Source organism: Camelus bactrianus, chromosome 4, assembly GCF_048773025.1.
Source record: "Camelus bactrianus isolate YW-2024 breed Bactrian camel chromosome 4, ASM4877302v1, whole genome shotgun sequence".
Taxonomy (NCBI): domain Eukaryota; kingdom Metazoa; phylum Chordata; class Mammalia; order Artiodactyla; family Camelidae; genus Camelus; species Camelus bactrianus.
This window is the reverse complement of record NC_133542.1, coordinates 29064241-29087373: the sequence shown is the minus strand read 5'-3', so window position 1 is coordinate 29087373 and position 23133 is coordinate 29064241. Positions and strand designations below refer to the sequence as shown.

General features: G+C 36.2%; 1 protein-coding gene across 4 annotated transcripts in view; it reads left to right on the top strand.

The window, feature by feature from the left end:
• The window catches only part of KDM4C (lysine demethylase 4C), a 360744-nt gene that overhangs the window by 65663 nt on the left and 271948 nt on the right, over window positions 1-23133 (top strand). For all 4 annotated transcript variants that reach the window (XM_074361598.1, XM_074361600.1, XM_074361599.1 and 1 more), the window contains 3 exons: window positions 435-610; window positions 5553-5667; window positions 22446-22639. In XM_074361598.1, the coding sequence (XP_074217699.1) occupies window positions 435-610; window positions 5553-5667; window positions 22446-22639 (485 nt within the window). The remainder of the gene's footprint in view (window positions 1-434; window positions 611-5552; window positions 5668-22445; window positions 22640-23133) is intronic.

The window sequence follows — 23133 nt, the reverse complement described above, 5'->3', positions numbered from 1 at the left end:
AGCCACCTGTGCCCACAAGGTGAAGAAAGAGTTTGAGAAGCACTGTCTTTCCCCTTCCTGCTCCCTTCTCAGTTGGTAAATGGTAGCAGCAGTAGCAACTATTTCAAGATGAATAATGCAAATACAGATTTTAGTTGGAAAATTTCCACTGGCTGTAGGGTCCAGACTAGGGCTGGGGAAATGGTAATATACAATATGTATTTCTGTTTTGATATAATCGGAAAGGTAAACTTGAGGAGGAATGGATTTCCTTCATTTCGATACATTAAACGTAATGGTTAACTTTTGAATTTCTTTAAGTCCTAAGTAGGTTGTGCTTCCATTTCCTCTGTAAGAAAATCTGATGTGTTCTTCAGTTGTATTCTGTTGGAATATGAAAGCTAAATAACTACATGGACTATTTTCCAAATAATATTTTATTATTTTACTTTTAGGTGATTCCTCCTAAAGAGTGGAAGCCAAGGCAGTGCTATGATGACATTGACAATTTGCTTATTCCAGCACCAATTCAGCAGATGGTTACAGGGCAGTCAGGACTGTTCACTCAATACAACATCCAGAAAAAAGCCATGACAGTGAAGGAGTTCAGGCAGCTGGCCAACAGTGGCAAGTGAGTAGATCCAGTTTGCTATTTTTATTTCTTTCAAAGTTATAGGCAGAGGAGCTTGTGGTGAAGAGCAGGAGTCTCTTTCAGTCCTCATTAACTGCTTCTGTTTTCTTTTCTTCAGGTGGTGGCCAGCCTACTTCTGTTTAGTTTACTGCTAGGGAAATTGTTCCTTATTTTATCATCTCATTCATAACATGTGTAAATTTTTTTTTCTATCTTTTGATCAAGAGTTTTTGACCCTATACATGATTCATCTTAATTAGGCAAATTTTCTTCTTGTGTGACAGTGTTTAAGTCCTAAATGACATTATATATATATTAGAAGATGTGTACTTTAAAAAGAAAATCCTTGAATGACTTGAAGGGCCACCATTATTATTAGTTACCTGTTGCTGTGTTACAAATTACCCCACACTTTAGTGTCTTGAATTAGTAAACATTTAACATCTCAGTTTCTGAAGGCGAGGAATCTGGGAGTGGCTTAGCTGGGTGGCATTGGCTCAGGGCCTCTCATGAGGTTGCAGTCGACTTCACTGGGGCTGCTGTCATCTGGAGGCTTGACTGGGACTGGAAGATCTTATTCCCAGTGTTCCCCTCCCCTGGAGGCTGTTGGTTGGAATCCTGAGTTCTTTGTCACATGAGCTGCTCCTCATGTTGTGGCAACAGGCCTCTTCCAAAGCAAGTTACTTAGAAGTTGCCAAGATGGAAGCCACAGTGTCTTTTTATGACTTGTTTCATGACTGTCATTTCTGCCGTATTCTATTTGTTATAGGTAAGTGCAGCCCGTGATTAAGGGGAAGAGAATTAAGCTGTACATCTTCAAGAAAGGAGTATCAAAGAATTTGTGGATATATTTAAAAATCACCACAGTTATAATTATTATTACATTACTCTTTAAAAAAAAAAAGTTTCTGATATGCTGGTTAAGACCTTAGATCAAAAACATTAATCTGGAAAAAAAAATAGTACCCCCCCCCCCCAAAGCCAACCAACCAATCATCCAACCAAAAAACACCATCGTCTAAATTCTCTGGATTGATGTACAGGAGATTAAACCCTTTGCATGAATTTAGTTGATATCTTTTTTTTGTTTATTTTGAATTTATATTTGACAGTGAGCACTTGATGGTACTTGAAGAATCTTTTTTCTGTGTGAAGTTACTATTATGGAACATTCTGACTAATCCAGAGGAAATAACCATTTTATATTTAATTTGAATCTCTTTTGAATTTTTTTGGTAGGCATTTGAAAGGCTCATTGTTTCAGATCTCATTAATTGAGGATGTGAAAATTTTATCATAGACTGGACTGGTTTGCTTTCATCCTCTTTAAGAACTCTAATTTTCAGTGCTAAAACAAGATTGCGAAGCAATTTGATCCAACTTTTTGAAAGTATTAGCTGTTTAGTGTATTCTGTTATCCATCTTCTAGTACCCATTTCCAGAGTCATTCTTACAGTGTTAAATAGTTTAGTTCATTTAGTGGAACCTCTACTTGACTACTTTGCTATTCCAAGGGAGAATTTTATACTTGGAAGTAATCAGATTATACTTACTGGAAAATGTTGACTTATATGATCATCATAATTACTGTAAGAGAAGTACAAAGTGCTGTGAGGTAAGCCTTCTGTGGTTGTTGAGGAATGGAGTAATTTCAATTTTGTAGGTGCTGTTGAGATGGATTTCGAAGGATGGTCAGAAGTTTTTCACTACTTAAAAAAGTAACATATGCTTATTTAAAAATTCAGAAATTATAGAAATATGTAATTTGAACTCCCAAAGATACATGGTAACTCAAAATATTGATGAGTGCAGAATCTCAAAGTCCTGTGTTCTCTTGTCATAGAGAAATTTTTATCATCATCTCTAGTGCATTTGATTATCCTAGCATGGTATCAGTTTTCTGTTCAGGGGGAATTTATTTTCCTAGGCATTTACTTTATTCATATCTCTGTTCAGTTTGTACTCTGGTGGCTTAGTTGTAGATTGACTCTTCCTGAAGGTAGCCATTCAGGGGACATTGTTTTCTGTACCACTGTTTGTATACTCAGTGCCTGGTACATATCTGTGAGGTGGTAGGTGCTGTTTCAATATATGTTGATGTGTCATGAAGCTAAAATATACTTGAAGGGGTATAAATTATTAAACAGCTTGTAAAGATTTACTTATTAACAGAATGTACATTTTTCGATATTCCAAAGTTCAAAAATGATTTAAAAAGTAGTTGACTCCTTTCTTAGTTACAAAATATAACTGTTATGAGAAACTGTTTGAAAGGTTATTTCCAGGTTAAATTTTATTTCTTTCAAAATTAATGTATCTTTTGAGTTGGATTAGTTTCACTATAATTTTTGTGATGTTACCTTTGAAATTTATTTTTTATATTTCCTCTACAAATTTCATATGAAAATTTGTTTCAAATGCCAGTGAAATGGCTTTCTAAGCCTCAAGCCAAGGCTCTACTTGTCCACTCACAGCTACACTAGGATCGCGTGGTCTTCATAGTGGTTATGGAATGGTCCTAAGATGGTACTAATTTTCATGGGAGGCAGGATGCACCATTCTTTTCTTTCTGTTCATCTATTCTTCAGTACAAGCCCAGATATAGATACACAGTACATAAAGTGCTTGGTGTAAACAGTAGAGAGGATAACTTGCTCATTTGCTTAATAACAAAACTTAATCCAAAGAAAATCTGGAGGCCTCCAGCGTGTCTCTACTGTAAAACTTTGTGGAGGTGAATAATGAATACTCTTGCATCACTTACATTATTGATCTGTGCTTTCTTTGAGGCATGGAGCTAAGTGTTTTACACAGTTGTCTGATGGGAGTCCTCACACTGGCTCAGTTGTTATTATCCCTGTTTTATAGAGGAATAACTGAGATCCAAAGAGATTCCGTCCCCTGCCCAGGGTTGTGTAACTTATAAATGGCAGAGCCTGGATTTAAGCCCAGGCGGTCTGGTCCTGGAGCCCCATCTCTTAAGAACTGTGCTATAGTGAATGAAAGGTTCTGGGTGAGACAGTGTGGTTGGGTCAGTTTTGAGCAAGTTGACACTGGAGTTGTGGAATAGCTGTGATGGTTTGACAGTCCATTAGGGTTGAAATCTGTAGCCAAGTTTCATTAGAATCAGGTACTAACTGAATGAACTGGTCACTTTTTCCAAGTTTAATATTAGTGTTTGTTTCAAATATTCAAGGATTTTAGAATTTAACCTCAATAGCTGATACCAAACTATAGCTTTCTCTCTCAGAGTTACGGGTTGTTAAAAATTGATCCTGAGTGAGTCAGTGTATAGTGATAGATGCTTTAGATCTTCTCATAGTGAAAGGCAATTTAGGGCTTTAATTTCCAAAATCTGAGACTATCCTCTAGAAGTCATACAAACAGCATCTTTGCTATTTTTTTTTTTGTCACCTGAATGACCTCTGGTTAGGTTTTTTAACTTGTGCCTGAAATTCCTGTTACTACTGGAACTCCCAATCATAAAGTAGTGGAAGGAAGTGGAGTTGATTCTTTCATGCCTGTCCTTTTTATTTTTGGCTGCTCTGTGAGATTCTAGTGGTCTGGGTAATCTGAAGATTGATTTTTCTGTGTTTCAAATACAGTCTAAGTTGTTTGGTATTCTTGCCCATTGCTTAAATAGCAGTATAGTAGATGTTGTTATTAATTGCTCTATAATTATTCAATCTGAAATGTCCAGTAGGCTTTATGGGGATTGCTTCTGCTAAACACCGTGTCTACTATGTTTGTTCCATTGTTTTCTCAGTTTGTTGATTTCTTTGCTTATTTTTTCCTTTAGAAACTTTTTTTTTGTGATAATGTAAAATTATTGTTCAAAATTTAGATAATACAAAGAAGTCAGTGCCTTTCTGTAATTCTTATATGAGAGATAACCATTAATACTGATAATTTGGTGATACTTCTTCCTGGCCACTTAATGTATGGTTATATACCTTTTTAACATACACAGGATCATAGTATTCTTACTGCTTTGTAATCAGCTTTATTCACCATGTAAAGATTTTAATGTCAATATAGAGAAAGATATACCTTATTTTATGTTCTTTTATTTAACTTAGCCCTAATTGCTAGAAATTAGCTTGAGGTTTCAATTAATGCTTCTCCAAATGTTTATCTGTGGTCGTACATCATTGTATACATCTGTGTATTGTTAGGATGAATTTCTAGAGTTGGATTTTAGGGTCAAAGGTATACATTTTTTAAAGCTATTGAAATGTGTTGAAAAATTATACTCTGGTACCAGTTTATATTCTGACTCCAGCTGTGTAAGAGAGGTCTCATTATTTACTAGCATTATGTATTAAGCACCAATCTAATAACTGCAAAATGTCTAATTTTTGTTTTTTTTTATTTTTAGTGAGATTGTCCTTTGTCAATTTTTCTATAGAAAATTATAAGGAATTATGAGAAATTTATATATGATGTATGTAATTATAAACTACATATGTTCTAATTTATGTTTCGTCTTCAATGTAAACATATAAAATTTCCTAGTATAGTAGTTGTATAACTATATATATATAGTATAATGGTATAGTAATATATATGTAATATATGTACTATATATAGAGTATAGTAGTAGTAAAGATTTTAGGAAATGTTTTGAAAGCTTAAACAGCTTTAAAATTCCTTAAACAGGGAATTTTAATTACTTTTCTGCTTCTGTTGTTGATACTTCATGAAAATATTTTTCTTCTTAGTCAAAGTGGAGTTTTCTTATTGGGTTATTGAGGAATTGGAGTCTTTAGAGATCCATAATCAATACATTTCTATATTTACTTGTTAGATTTGGCAACATGAGCTGCTGCAGTATTTTCATTTTGATAGGACTTTGTTTAGAAAGTGATTTAAATCAAATGGGTGGGGAAAGTCTTAAAATTGTCTTACTGGTTTGTGCTTATTTTTCATCTACCTTTTCTAGATATTGTACTCCAAGATACTTGGATTATGAAGATTTGGAGCGCAAGTACTGGAAGAACTTAACCTTCGTGGCACCCATTTATGGTGCAGACATTAATGGCAGCATATATGATGAGGTATATTTCTATTATATTAGGTTTTGTAAAGGGTCGTTTCATGTTGCTGTTTTTGTTTCCATTTTAGGTGGTGAAGAAGTAGTCATTTGTTGTGCTTTTGTGACCCATAATTCCTCATAGGACAAGAGGAAATAAAAACCCATCAATATGATTTCTGGTGCTGCTGTTTTTCAGACTAAAGTAGTTAATTGTACAAGTGCCTGAGACTGTTCAAAGTAATATGTATGTGCTTTTCTGGCTAATCTTTAAATTACATTCACATTTTTTAAAAGCAAAGCACATTTTAAAAATACTTGGAAAACAGGAAATATTATTTATATTGCTACCACCTTAAGGCAGAAGTAGTATTTTAGTATGTATTTTTCTGTAGTTTTTCCTTCATCATTTGAAACATGCTTATATTGTTTTCCCCCCTCACAAATTGTGAGAATTTTTTTAAAGTATGTATTATTACAGTCTTTCCAGTTATTTTTCAATAGAATGTAATCCACTTGATATCATCTAATCCTTTTTGCCTTTTTCTGATACTTGTAAACCTTATTTAAAAAATTTTTATTTTCCTTTTTGAAACCTTTTATCTTCTCACATTGTTTTATTTTGAAAAATTTCTTGCTTACCAAAAGGTTGAATTAGTGCTGTGAACACCAGATACCTATGTGTAGATTCCCCAGTTGTTAATATTTGCCTCATTTGCTTTATGAAAATCCGTATAGAAAAATTGAAATTGTGCCACTACGTCATATCCAGAAATGTATAAAGAACTCCATCATTCTCTATCATTCCGTCCTTGTCTGTGTCTGTCTCTCTGCTGTAACATTTGGAAGTAAGTTGCAGACACATGACGGATCACCCTTAATTATTTTAGTATGTATCTTTCAATTACAAGGCAATTTAACTTTTGTATAATATCTAATATGCAGACCATATTCATAGATCCCTAATTTTCCAAGTAATGTTCTTTATAAACTTCTTTTTTTTCTCCATATGAAGGATAGAGCCAAGGATTTCCCTTTAAAATTAGTAAGTGATCTATAGGGTGATATTTAGAGACTAGACCTGTTCCCCAATAGCCTTTCACCCAGGGAATTTGTATGCATTGATAATCCTTGCCTGAGTCAATTATCATACTATTTTTAAACCTTTTATATTTTGATATATAAACTGCAAATTCCCTAAAACATAGACTTAGAGTTTCAAAAATTACTGTAAGGTGATCACCTATGTATCATCACTGACATCAAGGAAAACATCACCGGCACCCTAGAGTTCCCCTACCTACATATTACAGTCTCCCCTCTTTCCTCCAGAAGTAATCACTATTCAGACCTTATGGTAATCACTCCCTTTTTTTTTCCCTTGAAAATGCAGCTCATTGTATCTTGTTTCTGAGTTTTATATAACTTGAAGAATTATTCATTATATACTCTTACATGTCTGGCTTCTGTCACACCTTATTAGATTTCTAAGCTTTTACTGTATTGGGTGTAGGAGCAGTTCATTCATTTTCATTGCTGTATAGTATTTGATTATATGATTGCACCCCAGATTATTTGTTCTGCTACTAATGATCATTTTGATGGCTTCTAGTTTTGAGTTGCAAGCACAAAATGTCTGTGAATGCTCTACACGTGTTTTCTGGGGCATGGAAGCTTGCATTTCTATCAGGTGTATGGCCTAGAAGTGGTTACAGGGTGTATACATGGTTAGAAAATTATTTTCTAGTTTACACCGTTCTGTACCAATGTTTGCTGCATACTGATAATTGCCCATTGCTCCACACCTTCCCTGACACTTTGTATTGTTCTTTTAATTTTAGTCATTCCAAAATTAAATGAGGGTGTGTAGTTTTGTAGTTTGAAATCACATTAATTTTTTTGTCTGTGTTCATTGGCTATTTTGATTTCTTCTTAATCAAAATGCCTCTTCAGACCTCTTGTACATTTTTCTTTTGTGTCATGGTTTTCTTACTGATGTAGAGTTCTTTACACATTTCTGGATATGAGGTAGTGACACAATTTCAGTTTTTCTATATGGATTTTCAGTTGTTGAACACTGTTATTGAAAGGACAATTCTTATCTTTGAAAATGGACTGGCTGATAGATGATACTATGGAATTACTATTGTCCATAGTTAGATGTAATGATGGCATGGCGGCTATATATATTTTTTTGCAAAAATAATTGAGGTAGAGCAGCATATTTGGGGTGATTTTCTGAATAGTTGACATAAAACCACCGTGAGGTAGCTTTTCATATTTGATAGTAAAATAATGTAATTGTTGACAGCACACATGAGCCTGATGGACTTTGGTTTGCTGTGCTTATCATTTTACTGCTTGTGTTTGAAAACCAGTTACACATTGGCATTGCTTCAAGGGAACATTGACTTTAGACTTCAAATTTGAGTAACTTTAGTTATTAAAATCCAATGAACAAAATCCACTGGTTTGTAAACATGCACTTTTAAAACATCCTCATCATTTACAGGTTTTGGAGCCAGGAATCTGTCATTTTGGTAGGACCCACAAGGCATAATACTTTATGGAATTTCTGTAGGCACACTTAGTAGCTCCAGAGCTGAGCTGACATTTTCAGTGCTTTTGTAGCATAAAGAAAGGCATGAGAGAGATGTTGTAAACTGCTGCTGGTAAACAAAACCAATCACACTCAAGGTACATAAATTCGAACAAATGAAAAATAGCCTGTATATTTGCCCCCTTGAGGTAGATGCAGAGTAATAAGAGAAAGAGTGAATTAAAGAGAGTGATGTAGAGTGAATGTGATAATAACCTGTAACTGTCAGGAACATTTGAAGTCATCACAATGAATGTGCAATGAAAAAAGCCCATGTATTGTTTTGCTCTTTATTGTTGTATCTTTGCATTATTTAACTGTTCAGTTCAATATTTAAATTGTGTTGGGAACTGGTCTGTTATGGTTTCAGGCATCATTTTGAAAGGGATTATAGTCATCAAATTGCAGTTCACCCCCTGCCCCCAATTTTTAGCTATAGCTATTTCCTTTAATGTTAAAAGATGGAATTGAAAAGCCATAGCCTTTTGGTGAAGGTGGGGGTTCTTGAAGAGGGTGTGGGGAGGTAAGAGAAATAGTTTGTGCAGGGTGCAAAGATGAATAAGGATCCAGGTTTTGCAATAAGTCACAGACTTGAGGGGCAGAGGAGCAGTAAGATGTAATGCTCTTGGCCATAAAGGCAAGTGTGGGGTTCCAGGGAGCCTGGAGGAGAGACACTTAGAGTAGGTAGATTGCCACTGACGGAAGACTTTTTGGAGGAGAGAGGACATCTGAGCTTGGCATAGATGAGCGAGTTCAAGTCAGGTAGAGGAAGGAGAGAGAAGAATGGGGCAGGAACTAGGTAAATCTGAGGCTAAGACTACACTTAATAGTCTCTGTATTTTTACTGAATTGAGACTTTTTGGTGAACATGGGCTTGAGGAGGGTGAGGCAGACCTGGAATTGTGGCTCTGGGGAGAGGGCTCGACCTGGCCAGAGACAGGGCTGTAGTGGTCCTTGCTGCTCAGATGTTTGTCTTGCAGCACCGGGCAAGTCTTTTAAGGGGCAAAGGAGGTGCCTTTGTAGTGTTGATCCAGGCTTGTATACAACACAGGAATTTAGGGGTGAGGGTAACTAGTTGAGGACAATCAGCCTTGATAGTCAGGGGAGTAGGGCCTGGAGATTCCAGAGCCTGAGTCTTGGCCCCTCTTTCATTTGACTGCTGCTTTCAGAGCTTGACTTCCTTAAGATATACTTAAAAATCCCAATCAACACCATGGGCAGCAGCCTGTGACAGCAGCAGTGCTAACATGATTTAAGCAAGTTACTGTTTTTTGAACTAAAATGTCAAGACTATCAAAGGCATGCTATGACAAAGTGCAGCCTTTGGGTGTGTGATAGAAAGCCCAGCTTGGCAGCTAGATTCTGCCTGTTGCTTCTCTTTGTAAATTAAGTTTTGTTGGAGCGTAGCCTTACCTGTTCATTAACATATTACGTGTGACTATTGTGTATTACAGAGGCAGAGCTGAGTAGCTGTGACAGAGACTGTATGGCCTGCAAAAGTTAGAATATTTACCATCTTGCCTTTTGCGGAAAAAGTTTGCCAACCCCTAATATAGAGGCATAATTATTTGCTGTTGGGGAAGGATGCTCAAAACCTTTTTGAGATAGATGGGCTATAGCTAAAGTTCTGAATGTTTTTGGGAGACTCATATTGACTACATTGGTACCTTGAAATGAAATTCAAGTGTTTGGTGATGTTAGGAACCTTCTGTAAAGTAAAGAAGTTCTTGATCTTCGAAATAGAGCCACTCATGTTCTTGGGTGGCCCTTGGTGATTCCTTGGAAACAGTAACAGAAATATGAGTCCTAAGATTTGAAAAGAAATTTTTTTCTGGTTATGTTTTACTAAGGGTTTGTCCACTGATAAAGAAAGAGTTTTTAATTAGCCTTTGCTAACTGTACATTTAACAAATTCGACCTCTGATAAAAGAAGCATGGGAGTTTCTTCAGGAAACAAACACATGAAAAAGGAGACAAAGAAAAGAGGAGCAGGGAGTAAAAAGCCCTGTAACTGTAGGTTGACTAAGGGACATGTAAATCAGCAGATATCTGTAGGAGAGAAGGAACATTTCTGGGATTGCCAACAGCCACACTTCTGCAGACCTTTGAAGACAGAGTGTTTCTCTTTGTTCTGTGTGTGACAGCTAAGAGTAGGCATCACCATTGTTTACTTATACTAGTACGGTGACAGGAAGTCATTCAGGCTTGTGTTCTGTGCTCATTTGTGTTCTGAGCTGCATTTGTGAGAATGCCTGTCATCTGGTATAACGGTGATCCTCTTAGTGGTAATGGTTCATTAAATCGAAGTTTAAAATGAAGTCCCACATGCTTTTCTTAGGCTGGCTGTTATCTTCTTAGTTGATAACACCAGAAGGATTTCCAGAGTATTGTCTGTTTTCAAAAGAGTCTTCTTTGCAAGATTTTCTTTTTGTTGAGTGTTGGTAGACACCACCTAAGCCTCACCTGTCTCCTGCATTGTCCAGACTTTCTGAGTTGAACACCGCATTCATATCCCAACAGGCAGTGTTGTCTGCAGAGGCCTGTTTAAGCTCATGTTTTCAGAGTAGTACACCAGCAAGGTTCCCACTTCACAGTAATTTAGCCTTCTTTGGATGCTTTATGTCCAGGTGTTTCTTTCTTCTGAATAAGAATATTCATCTTAAAAATGTTTGCTTTTTATAAGTAACACTTCTTCAAGAAGGTGAACTAAATTCTTTGAGAATGAATTTTTATGAGTTCTAGATTTCTTTTATATTGGAACTTTGTCAAGAACCCCTTTATAAGAAATCTGTTGGCTGAAGCATTGTAATCTTTTTATACCAACATTTATCTTAATGACACTTAGCCTTAGATGACATTTTTTCTCTTACCACAATGGAATAGCTTAAATACCTTCATCCACCAGATGGCACTCTTGGACAACAAATATATCTAAGGCTGTGAGTTTCCAAATGAGGTAAAACAGTTTAAACTGTTTGAGTCACCAGGAGAGTTCCTTTCCATTTTGTATTTTTATCATATCAGGATAACATTTATACTGAATAAGAAATGATTTGAAGCCAGAACATTAACTGTATGTATAATTTTTAATCCAGTGCAAAATATCATCATTCTAGACATGTTTTACTACTGAGAGAGCTATTGGCCTGGAATCATGACTTTCAGATTTTAATTCTGTGAAATATGGCTTCTAGTTAATCAAAACTCATTACCTGCCAGCATGTTATGGCTAATCTTTAGTGAATTAAGTCAGCCTGCATGATCTCAAGTTATGCCATCCAGACAGGGAAGGTGATGGTAGTTCTTCTACTCACTGGTCACATTGTATCCAGAGTGTCCCATCAGTTCTGGAAGCTATGTTTTTGGAGGGTTATTGCTAGGGAATTGTTGATAGAATAGAGTTAAGCCCAGATGCAGGCTGACCTCAGAGTACATGGCTACTGCCCTCAAGTATCTGTCAGATATGTGAGAGGGTTAGGTGGTACTGCTCTGGGGAAGATCACTTTTGTCACTGGAAGAACTTTCTAAAAAATAACAGCTGCTTCAGAACAGATCGGGCTGCCACGTGAGAGGTAAGGAACTACTGATCTCGGAATGTTCACGGGGAAAATGGTCTGATCTTATGTTAGAAATGGTTTAGAAGAATTTTGGGTTGGATAGGATTTGGATAGAAATAGTCGTTTCTGTTTTACTTCTCTTCTTTACCTCTCAACTGATAAACTTCACAATTAAAGTATACTTAGATGTTCAATTAAGTGCTGACTTGATAAACAAACAAATATATGTCGAGTCCCATGCTGAGTGGTTTGTGGGGGTGTGAGAAGTGTTAGGGATGTCAGGGGTTTGCCAGTGGAGGGTGTTTACTAGGTAGCTGGAGAGTCATGAAAGGTTCCCCTAAGGGATACCTGGCAAGTACAGGGCAGACTAGGTGCCCCGTGGTTGGTGTGAATACTGTGTACCATAGGCATGTAAGGAGGTTATGCTTTTTGGGCATTGGCACAGTCCCCGAGATTGTGGTGAGAATTCAGGGCATCAAGTGGGCATCAGACATGTGAACCACAGTGGGGAGTGAGGATGCTAAGAGGGTTCCTGTGGTGCTGGATGATCAGTGTGCCCAGAGGGGTGGATGACTGTGGGAAACAGGCAGAGGGAATTACTGAAGGGGAAGGAACCTGAAACCCAGAGGTGAAAAGCCACAGTTTTAGTGCTGAATTTGGCTGGTGATCATCAAATCATTGATGAATTCACCTGAAAAAGCCTTGGAGATCATAATGTAGCCAACATGTTTATAGATGAGGAACTTCAGACTGAAATGTTAGCATTTATCCAGGGTAGCACCTACTTAGTGGCAGAGCTGGAAGACCTCTTTCCATCGTTTTAGACTGTCACCAGGAAGGATTGTTAGAACTTGGAACTACATTGTGTGCCCTGGACCTCTCCTTTCTTGGATTAGTATCTGCCAGGGTCTTCACTGGGTGCTTAGTGATCTTCAGAAGCAAACTTCTGTCCCCATTGCAGCTGACCTTGTCTGCAGGTTTATAAAAGGACTTTGATAAGACGTGTGTACTTGAAACTCAGTTCCTACTTTGGCCCCACTTGTCCCCATTTTTTAAAAAAGGAAGATGAAGATCATCTAGATTCCTTCTTTATTATGATTTTTAAAAGACTTGGAAACAGATTTTTTTTAAAGGAGGGAATTTATAAATGGAGTAGAAAGATACAAATAATTCTGTTGTCAAAAAGGAGCTATTGATCCACACCTGTTTCAAGAGTCTGTTTTAGAAATGACTAGAAATTAGATGAGTGTTTCTGTAGCAAAGTTATTTCCCAGTGTTTTTTAAAAAAAAATATGGCGAAGAATGTAAAACAACCCATATGTCACATAGGAAAATAATGATGCAAATTGATACAGACATGAAGGTAATATATACAATAAAATAAATGGTAGGAAAATGTTCACAATGCAATGGTGAGTGAATAAACCAAGATAACTGTATATAGACAGTTCCCCAAGATCTTGAATGCCCCCACAGGATTTCCAGTATTGTATACATTCCCTCATAAAGCATCCACTTGACTGTGGGTAAGGAGCGGCAGGTCTGGCTGAGATGGAGAGGTTGGGAAGCTGCTCCCGTACGCCAGTTTCCTAGCATAGGTTCCTCAGAATAAGTCACCATCTGGCAGTGGACTTTTGGGGTTACTGGAACAGAAGTAGAGCCATGAATTCCAGGATTCTGATTCTAATTGTGTTCTAATTAGAAGAAAATTTTTTTTTAGAGGAAGATACTACTAAAATGATACAATGATTTTGTCTTATTTGAAGGTTTGTAAGTTTGATTTTTAAAAAGACTTATGTTTCAAATATTCTACAATGAGAAAATATAGTTTAATATTCAGGAAAATTGTTAGTTTTTTTTGTTGTTGTTGAAGGAATAATGTTGAGCCTATGTATATGGTCCAAAATTTACACTGTGAAGAATGAAAATGAGACCATTGGAAATACCTTAAGTTGGTTTTTTTTTTGTTTTTTTCATAAAGAATAAAGGGAAACTCAACAGTGCCAACTCTATTCCAACTGCTTTAAGTGAGAAGTAGCATTGGGGGAGAAATGAAAACAAGATGGAAAAAACAAACAGCTGGGAGAAACAATCAAAAGTAGGTAGAGTATTAGAGGGGAACTGGGAAAACAGGTAAATTCTTTATCTAAATTGGAGTTTTCCTGGCATTAGCAGTTGTAAAAAGGCTCAAGCAGTTGTAAAAAGTTGTAAAACATGTTGGCACCATTCAAAAGCTAAGTGGCTTCTACTTTTCCTTTAGTAGGATCACATTAGTATCACAGACTTGTATATTACTTTCTTACATAAATCCACTAGAGAATGGAGCAACTGAGGACCTTCGGATTTGGTTGGTAAGAAAGAACTGTATCAGTCAGCCATTATTTTGCTGTCAGTAATAGAGACCTTAAAATCAATAGCTAAAACAAATTATTTAGTTTTCATGTAAAAATTTGAGTCAGGTAGTCCAGGTCCAGTGTGTTGGTTCCATGATGTCATCATAGACCTGTACTCCTAGCAATTTCTTCTGCCATCTTCAAGATGAGATCCTTACCTTTCTGTTCCTGTGGTTGCTGCTAATCATGTCTGAATGTCTGGTGGAGGGAAGAGGGAAAAAGGGCAAAGGAAATGTGCTTGTTTGAGGTAGCCTCTTCAAAGCTTTCTTCTGGAAGCCCTGCCCTGTGATGACTAGTTACATTTTATTGGTCAGAACCGTACCATGTCTAGCCTTAGCTGCAAGAGAAGTTGGGCATGCAGTTTTTATACAACTACGTTGTTCTTTCAATTAAATGGGGTTCTGTTCGTAAAAAACGTGAAAATAGGTACTACGTTCTTAGGCAATTTCTGTTATGAAAGTTTAACAGCCATAGTGATTTTTTAAAATAAATTTAATATCACCTTTTCAGTACCCTGCCCCCCCCAACACAGCCTTTTAACAATTTGGAAGAATATTATTCTAAACATTTCTCTGTGTTTATACATATTCTTTTCTTTTTCTGCCTTCCATTCTTTTATTTTTCAGCAAAAAGCTTAAAGTCTGCAATTCCTAGAATTGATTTCCATAGCTTTTCCAAATGATTGTTGTCTTTTAAATTTGTGGAAATTGCTTGATTATTTTACAAAAACTTTTTGTAATCCACACTTTCAAAACCATGGTGGGCATGCCCTCCCCCCCCCAAATTCCATCACAGAATACCATAAAGTTTTTAAACTTTCAGCCACAGTGATTTAGAAGTGTTGTGTTACACTGCAGTATAATACACTTTAAAGAGTTGAATGAGACAAAGGGCTTAGTATAGAAAATATGGATACATGAATAAGGATTTTTGTGTTTATAATTTCCTATATGTAAAAATAACTTGTCTGGGTGTGGGTTTAGTATTTTATTAAACATTGAGATCATTGATCGTTTTTAAAGGAGAAGAGGGCTTCATAAGGTTAACATTCCTTTTAGGATTTTCTGCAAGGGCCACATATAGAAGTGTAAAATAAAGTTAACAATTCTGTTTATTATTTCTGTAATTAAAAAAAAAATAGAATGCATGTCTGTGAGTGAATCCATGAGTCCTGTTCTTGGCCTAAGCCAGTATTTTCAAATCATCTTTTTGGTAGGTAGTCCTTAAAAAAATAGGAAAGTAGTAAACCTAATCACCAAATTACTAACTCTCCCTTCCAGTTATTGGGGGAGAGAGGAAACTTTTTCCTTCTTTGATCATATAGAATTAGGTAGTTTAGAATTGACTTTCTGGCTCATTGTTTGGCCACATGGCTAGAACCACAGTAGTGCCAGCTCGGGTCAGACTTTTCCATTTTCACCCTTGAATCCCTGCTCCACAATTATGAGCTGTGAGATCTTGGGCAAGTTTTGTGACTCCTCCTGGGGTAGCTCTCTCATCTATAGAATGGCATTAATAATAGATGATAGTAGTGTCTACCTCTTAGGATAAAATGAGACGAATGAATAAAATACGTAGGACAGGGCCTGCTCCATAGTATGTACCGAATTATGTTAGCTGCAACCAGTGGCAATACTAAAGTGAAAGGGGACAAAAATCCTGAGGCTGTAATGAGATTTTCAGTAGCTAACTCTGACCAAGAGAATTGTGAAGAATTCTATTTTGCAGTAGTCATTTATGTATAAGGTCAATCTACAGCTCAGCAGTTTATACTTTCTGCCATCTGTCAAAGCCTGTCCTGTCATAACCATGAAGGATGTTTGTTACAGGGGTACTCCTTAAGAAAATGCTCCTTCTATTTTCACGAAAAAAACACTGTCTTCCTGTCAGTAAGACAAGGTGCCAGGGCAGAAATGGTGCCCTGGGATGTTACTCAGGAGATAGTCTCTTCATGACTGTTTCTTTGTCTTATTTTTGGAATGTAGTATCTGATTATGTGCAATATACTTATGTTTTGAAGCACAACAATGCAGTGAATACCCCAGACCCACCATGCAGCCCAGCAGCTGAAACATTAACAATACTGCTCATGGGCTGTTCTTTCTACAGTCCTTCCCTGCTACTTTCCCTCATCACCCAGGGGTGGCCTGAGCTTTGTGTTTGATTTCTTGTCTTTAAGAAAAAGGTTTTCTTACACAAACATATATCTTTAAATAGTATAAATAATTTGGCTCATTTTTTACCTTATTTAAAATAGTATTATTTAATGTAGTCTTCTGAGACTACACCGAACAGTAGGTTTTCCAGATTCATCCATGTTATTGTGTTAGCAATTTGTTCAGTCATTTCCATTGCTGTATAATATTCCATTTTGTGCATATACATTTTATTTTTATTGTCCTGCTGGGGGATATTTTCTTTTTCTTTTTAAAAAAATAAATGTTGCTGCTATGAACACTTTCCTGTGTATGGTTCCTGGCACACTGTATACAAGTTCTCTAAAGATTTACCTAGGAATGGGAGTGCTGCCTCAGAGGTTGTTCAACTTGGTCAGAGACTGTCACTTTGTTTTTCAAAGACTGTACGAATTTATGCTCCCCCAGCACTGTGTAATAATTTTAACTCCCCCCTCACTGTGTAATCATTTTAAAGATAGCTTTACTGAGGTATAATTTACATACCACAAAATGCACCAAGTTACATGTGTAATTCCATGGCTTTTGTGCAACCACCACAACCAGTCAAGTCTTAGAGCACTTCCCACCACCTCCAAAAGCTTCCTCATGCTCACATACATTTTCTTCATCACTTAATATTGTTCACCTCATTACTTATTGTCAATCTTGTGGCTTTAAAATGTCTTATGTGTGAATTTGCATTTGTCTGGTTATACATGACATAGAATATCTTTTCATGTCTTTGGCCATTTATGTCTCCTCTTTTGTGAAACATAGTCTGCCTATTTTTCTATTGGATTTTTGATTTTTGAATACTATTTGGAATTTTTTAAATTGAAATATAGTCAGTTACAATGTGTCAATTTCTGGTGTACAGCACAGTGTCCCAGTCATGCATATACATACATATATTAGTTTTCATATTCTTTTTCATTAATTTTATTACGAGATATTTTATATAGTTCCCTGTGCTATACAGAAGAAATTTGTTTTTTAAATCTGTTTTTATATATAGTGGCTAACATTTGCAAATCTCAAACTCCCAAATTTATCCTTTTCCACCCCCTTTCCCCCAGTAACCGTAAGATTGTTTACTATGTCTGTGAGTCTGTTTCTGTTTTATAGATGAGTTCATTAGTGTCCTCTTTTTCCTTTTTTCTTTTTTTTTTTACATTCCATGTATGAGTGATATCATACGGTATTTTTCTTTTTTGCTCTGGCTTACTTAGAATGACAATCTCCAGGTCAACAATCCCCATGTTGTTGCAAATGGCCTTTTTTAAATTCTTTTTATGGCTGTAGAATTTTTTATGTATTCTGGATACCAAAACTGTGCCAGTTACAGATGTTGAATCATTTGCTTCAGTTGTGGCTTGTTCTTTTCAAACATTTTTGTTTATTTTATTTTCAGTGTCTTTGTGTGTGTGTGTGTGTGTGTGTGTGTGTGATAACATCAGTTTTGATTCTAGGACCTGAACTGTACAAGGGTGTGCCTTGCTAGCTTCATGGGACTGTTGTACACACTCAATAAAGTGACAACTGTGCAGTGCCATGTAGTGAATCCAAATCAGGAACATACTTTTGAATTGTTTAAACACAATCCACAGAGTTAAAAACAAAATTAGAAGCCATCCACAGTTCTGTAGGTGTAAATTAAATGTTATACACTTAATACTTGCTATAATAGTCAATACCTAATAGATGTTGAAAGTGATTTTAGAGTCTCATCCTGTTGTACCCTATTGGGAATGTTTCTTGAGTAGATGTGTGACCGGCCAAAGATGGGTACAACCAAGACCAGAACAATAAGTAAAGTTCTAATAAGTAAACCACAGTTTCTGTAGTTTTCACTTTTTTTCCTTTGTCAATTAAAAGTGAATGGTGAGAATTAAATACTTAAGTTTACATATATGTAAGTTATGCTGTGAAAGCATATTTGTTTGCAATTGTATACAAATACTTGGTAACTAGTTATAGTGTGTAAAGGTATATAGCAAAAACATCAGTCATCTCTGACCCTGCAAAATCAATTCTGTATTTTAAATTACATCAAACAAAAGCAGTTTTAAATTTTTTGAGTCCCTTACTTAGAAATAATTAAAAAGGAAGACAAACAAATTATTTTTACACTGAACATGGATGGCTGTGAAAAGAGATAAATTAAAAAAGAATATAGGACTGCCTGAGTCCAGAATGAGCCCAAATATCTGGCCACATAGAACATTACTGTCTTCAGGAGTAGGAGTAATAATGAAGATTTTATAAATAGTTTTTAATCAGTAAATGTAGTAGGCGTTTGGTGTTTTGGCCACTGGAAAATAAGAGCTGTAGCATCAGTAAGGTCTGAGAAGTCTGTTTTGTAAGCATCAATTCAGTGTATTTGAGGTTAATTAAAGTTGACCTCAAAATTTTTACAGATGACCTTATTTACAGTGTCTTTTAATGAACAAAGATTTTAATTTTAGTGTAATTGGTTTTTATCAGTCTTCTCTTCAAATAGTTTTGTATTTTTCTGTCTCCTGGGACTCTGGATTCATGTATCTTAGACATTCCGTCCTAAGTATTGCTTAACAGCCTTTCAGATATTCCATTTTGTCTTTCTGTACTGCACTGTGTGTTAATGTCTTATTAAACTACTTCTTTTGTTTAATCCTTTCAATGAGTTTTTAGTTTAATAATGATATATTTCCTTTCTAGAAGTCTACCTCTCCCCCCAGATCTGACGGTCATTCCAAATAGTTCATTTACTTGCTTGTCTTTGTGATTCCATTTTTTATTTCTTTAAACATTTCGAGTTCTTTAGTGTCTGAAAATTCTGATGTCAAAAGTCCTTGGGGTGGGGGAGGGTCGGATGTATTTGCTAGCTTTCTCCAATGATGCTTTGCTTCCCTGTATGTGTGGCAATTTTTGGTTATGTGCTTTGGCTTGATCTTGATTTGTGGAGAATTTACAGGTTTAAATGGAGGATGCTTTTCTCCCAAGAGGACTTGAGTTGTTTTTGCCTGGAACCAGGTATACTATTAACCTCAAAGCCTCGATGGTCTAGACTCAAGGCAGGAATTCCAAGCTCTCTGCAATCTTTTATTTGACTGGGCATTTACCCCCTTTTCTTCTCTGCCCTCCTTCTTTCATATTTCCCTCTTTAAGGTGAATAGTCTTTTTAGATGGTACTTCTTGTTGCAGAATTGTTTTTTTCTTCAAAACTTGCTCTGCACTGGTTATTGTCTAGACTTTCAGAAAGAAAAGAAAACTGCTGTAAAATTGTAGGTATTTTGGTGTTTAAAAATGCAAAAAGGAAAAGAGGCCTCTTTTAAAAGTAAAAAATTTAGAGAATGACGTATCTTTATGGAAAGGAAGAAGCAAAAAGAACTATCATGTCACACATTGTAATTAACTTTTGAAGCAAAATGAATGTCACATGGATCTAATTTTATTCTTATTGTGTGAAGATCCTAAGAAAATCCTCTATTTAAAAATGTGACCAGACCCTTCATTTTAGTTATTGAAAGGTACAATTTTCACACATTACTGTGTGAACTTGGTTGAATTTTGAAGTCTTTGAAACTAACCAAATTTTATTTTTCTTTCTCCATATGCATTACCTCTGATACTTCAAGGGCTTGTCAAAGCCGTATGAGTTGGTGGCAGGAATTTACATTAGCCTAGCTTTAAGTTACCAGGAAACAAATGGGGATTGGGTGGATGGTCTTCTGTTTGGATCACAGTACTCTAGCAGGTGTTGGCTGAAATGTGATAAGGGTCATAAGAAAGGGATGGTAAGAGCCAAAATGAGGAAAAGCAGAATCTTTTAAAAAATACTAAATAAAAGTACCTGAAAACTTTAGTTAGAATCTTTTATAATTTCTTTGAGTAGTTTCTCAGAGTTTTAGAGCATCTAAGAGGTAGATCTTCTTTTTTAATAATTGGAATTTCTAATGAAATGATGTTTTTCCCTGTAAATTCATATAATTCAGAAGTTTTTCTTGGTCACTGTGAGTCCAGCTTAGAGCTGGATATGTGGCAGTCAGGCTCAGGAGAGAGATAGGGGTAGAAAGAGCCGCACAGGGATAATATTGAAGGTGCTAAGGATGATGGCAGGAGATGGCAGTGGCTGTGGGAAGAAACATGTGGGCTGGATGTTGATGTTGTTGAGCAAAGATACTCAAGTCTTACGTAAACAAGGTCCCATGGCCAGAGAGTTTTGGGAAATGTGGAATTAAGCAATGTTAAACAGCTTCCTTCTACCATGGCCTCTCATCACCTTTCGAGTGCCTGTTGGCGCTGTGACTTTATAAGAGGTAGAGAAAATGAGGCCAAAATTTTTTGACCATAGCTCCTTGTGGGACTAATGTTCATTGGCATTATTTTGGGAAGAATTAGTTTTCTCCCTTCATCTCCTTAGACCCACAGGTCTAGGGATGTCAAAAGATTCAGCCTCAGTTACTTATGAAAGATAGTATCAGTCAGAAACAAAGACAAGACTTCTCCAAATGTAGGAATTTCCGAGCAATAGTTTGTTCCTAAATTTGTGAGCTCATTCAGTTTAAAAATGATTCCTATAATATGGTGCTCATTTATTACTTCAGAGTCATTGCCCAGTAATGACTTTTAAATAGGACTCTATTATTAGAGTGATTGGACTGAAGTCTGACTGGACTAGAATTAAGAGATTGCATCACTATAAACAGAGTGAGAAAATGTTTTACATAATTTGATTGAACTTGTATGAGGTCTCATAAGTTGGAGCCTAGGATCTTCTCTAAAAGGATACATACTTTGAACAATTTCCAAATAGCAAACTTCCTACTGTGGGGTTTAAATTGTAGATAGAGTGGCTACCTTGGAGAATTTGGGAATTAAGTTATTTCCTCTGGCACTTTTAATTGCATTTCCTGAGGCAGAGCTTCATTACTGCTCCATCAACAATTTTCCTGACCTCAAAGCTCAAGGAAGTAAGATCAGTGCACTGATTATATTATCATCTAAAGACCAGAATGAAAACAGAACACCCCTGAAAGTTTTTAGTGTATAAAGGAAATAGTAGGTATGGTTGTCTGTGAGACTGTTGGCATAGCTACTGGGGAGAGCCTTTTTGATGAACATAAATAAATTTAATGCCCTTCTTTAATAGCACCATGAGGAGGTTGAAATGCATTTAAAGACATTGCAATTTCCACATGATTGTGTAGGAGAGGGTCCAGTCTCTGAAAAAATTGTAAGCAGCTGTGAATTATAGTGAATTAATTGATTGGTAAATTCAATAAAACTGGAATCTTTTCCTGTCACTTTAACCCTTATACCAGTGACTCAAACCTTCTCTCTCTCTCTCATCACCCATGTTGGGATACTGTTATAAAATTATAGTATTCCAGCAATCTTACCAAAGTTTGAGTAAGTATTTTTAGCAGTTATTCTGTGTTTAAAATTTCCCATCAACATAAGAGGTTAATATGTAGTTGAAGGAACAGTAAAAGCTCAATGATTAACACAAAGCTTAGAATAATGCGAAGAATTTTTCTAATAATTAGAGTTGAATTTTCAGGGAACGATGTGTCTCATGCTAGAATTGAACTGGATGGGGATGAGAGGGACGACAGAAGAGAGATTTTGTTTGTGGTATATTAAGGTGATGTCTGATGCTGAATGTGACTTTTTGAGTGACGTACAAATAAACAAAGAAGCTAAAAAATAGAAAACCCCTCAAACTAAAAGGTGTGTGAAAGATGAAAAGCACACTCCAGATCATATGCTTTGAATCAATGATTTTTTACTAAAAGCACATGGGGAGTGGGGCCTTAATTCTCTGTTATTTGGCATGATTTTATACTAATATTTATACAGAACAGTATGCTGGCAGTAATCTTGGATAATGAATCATGGATCCATATAACTGTATGTGTGTGTGTGTCTCTGTGTATGCATGTGCCTTGGATTATTATTGCTTAATTTTTTATTTTGAAATGAATTAAAATCTACAGTGCAATAATTTTGGCAAATAATGGTTTGATCAATAAATATTATCTTTATGAGTTTGTTAATATTTGTTTTTTTTTCCTCTCTCTCTTTCCTGGTTCTAGGGTGTGGATGAATGGAACATAGCTCGCCTAAACACAATCTTGGATGTGGTTGAGGAAGAGTGCGGTATTTCTATTGAGGGTGTAAATACCCCTTACCTCTATTTTGGCATGTGGAAAACCACATTCGCGTGGCACACGGAGGATATGGACCTCTACAGCATTAATTATCTCCACTTTGGAGAGCCCAAGTCTTGGCAAGTTACATGTTTAATATTTATTTGCTTTGGAGTTTTGAAATTTGGGTAATATGAACCCATTAAAGAGGATTTTTTTCCCCTTTATCTGGTGGATTCAGATTTATATCAGCTGTAAGGAAGTTTCTGACTGTAATAATTAATTATTAAAGTCTTCCACAGTGCCCAGGTTTTGCTCAAAGTCATGAAGCTAGTGGTGACTTGTATATCTAAGATTGCCTTGAGACCATTTTGTGGGCTGTGAATTGATAGATATTTTATTCTCGAAGAATTTGTTTGGCATCTTTATTTCTGTGGGCATTTGTTGGAAGGTATGCAGAAGATCTCATCAGGAGTGAAAGTTGACTTCCTGGATGTAGGATATCAAGTAATCCTAATGATTTTCTGGTCTGGTCTCCTCTGAGTAAATGACAGGTTCCATTTAGTGTGTGGTGGCTGGAGGAAGAAGAGGGATGACTCAGGAGGCCTGTTATCTCTCTCTGGAGGATGGATAT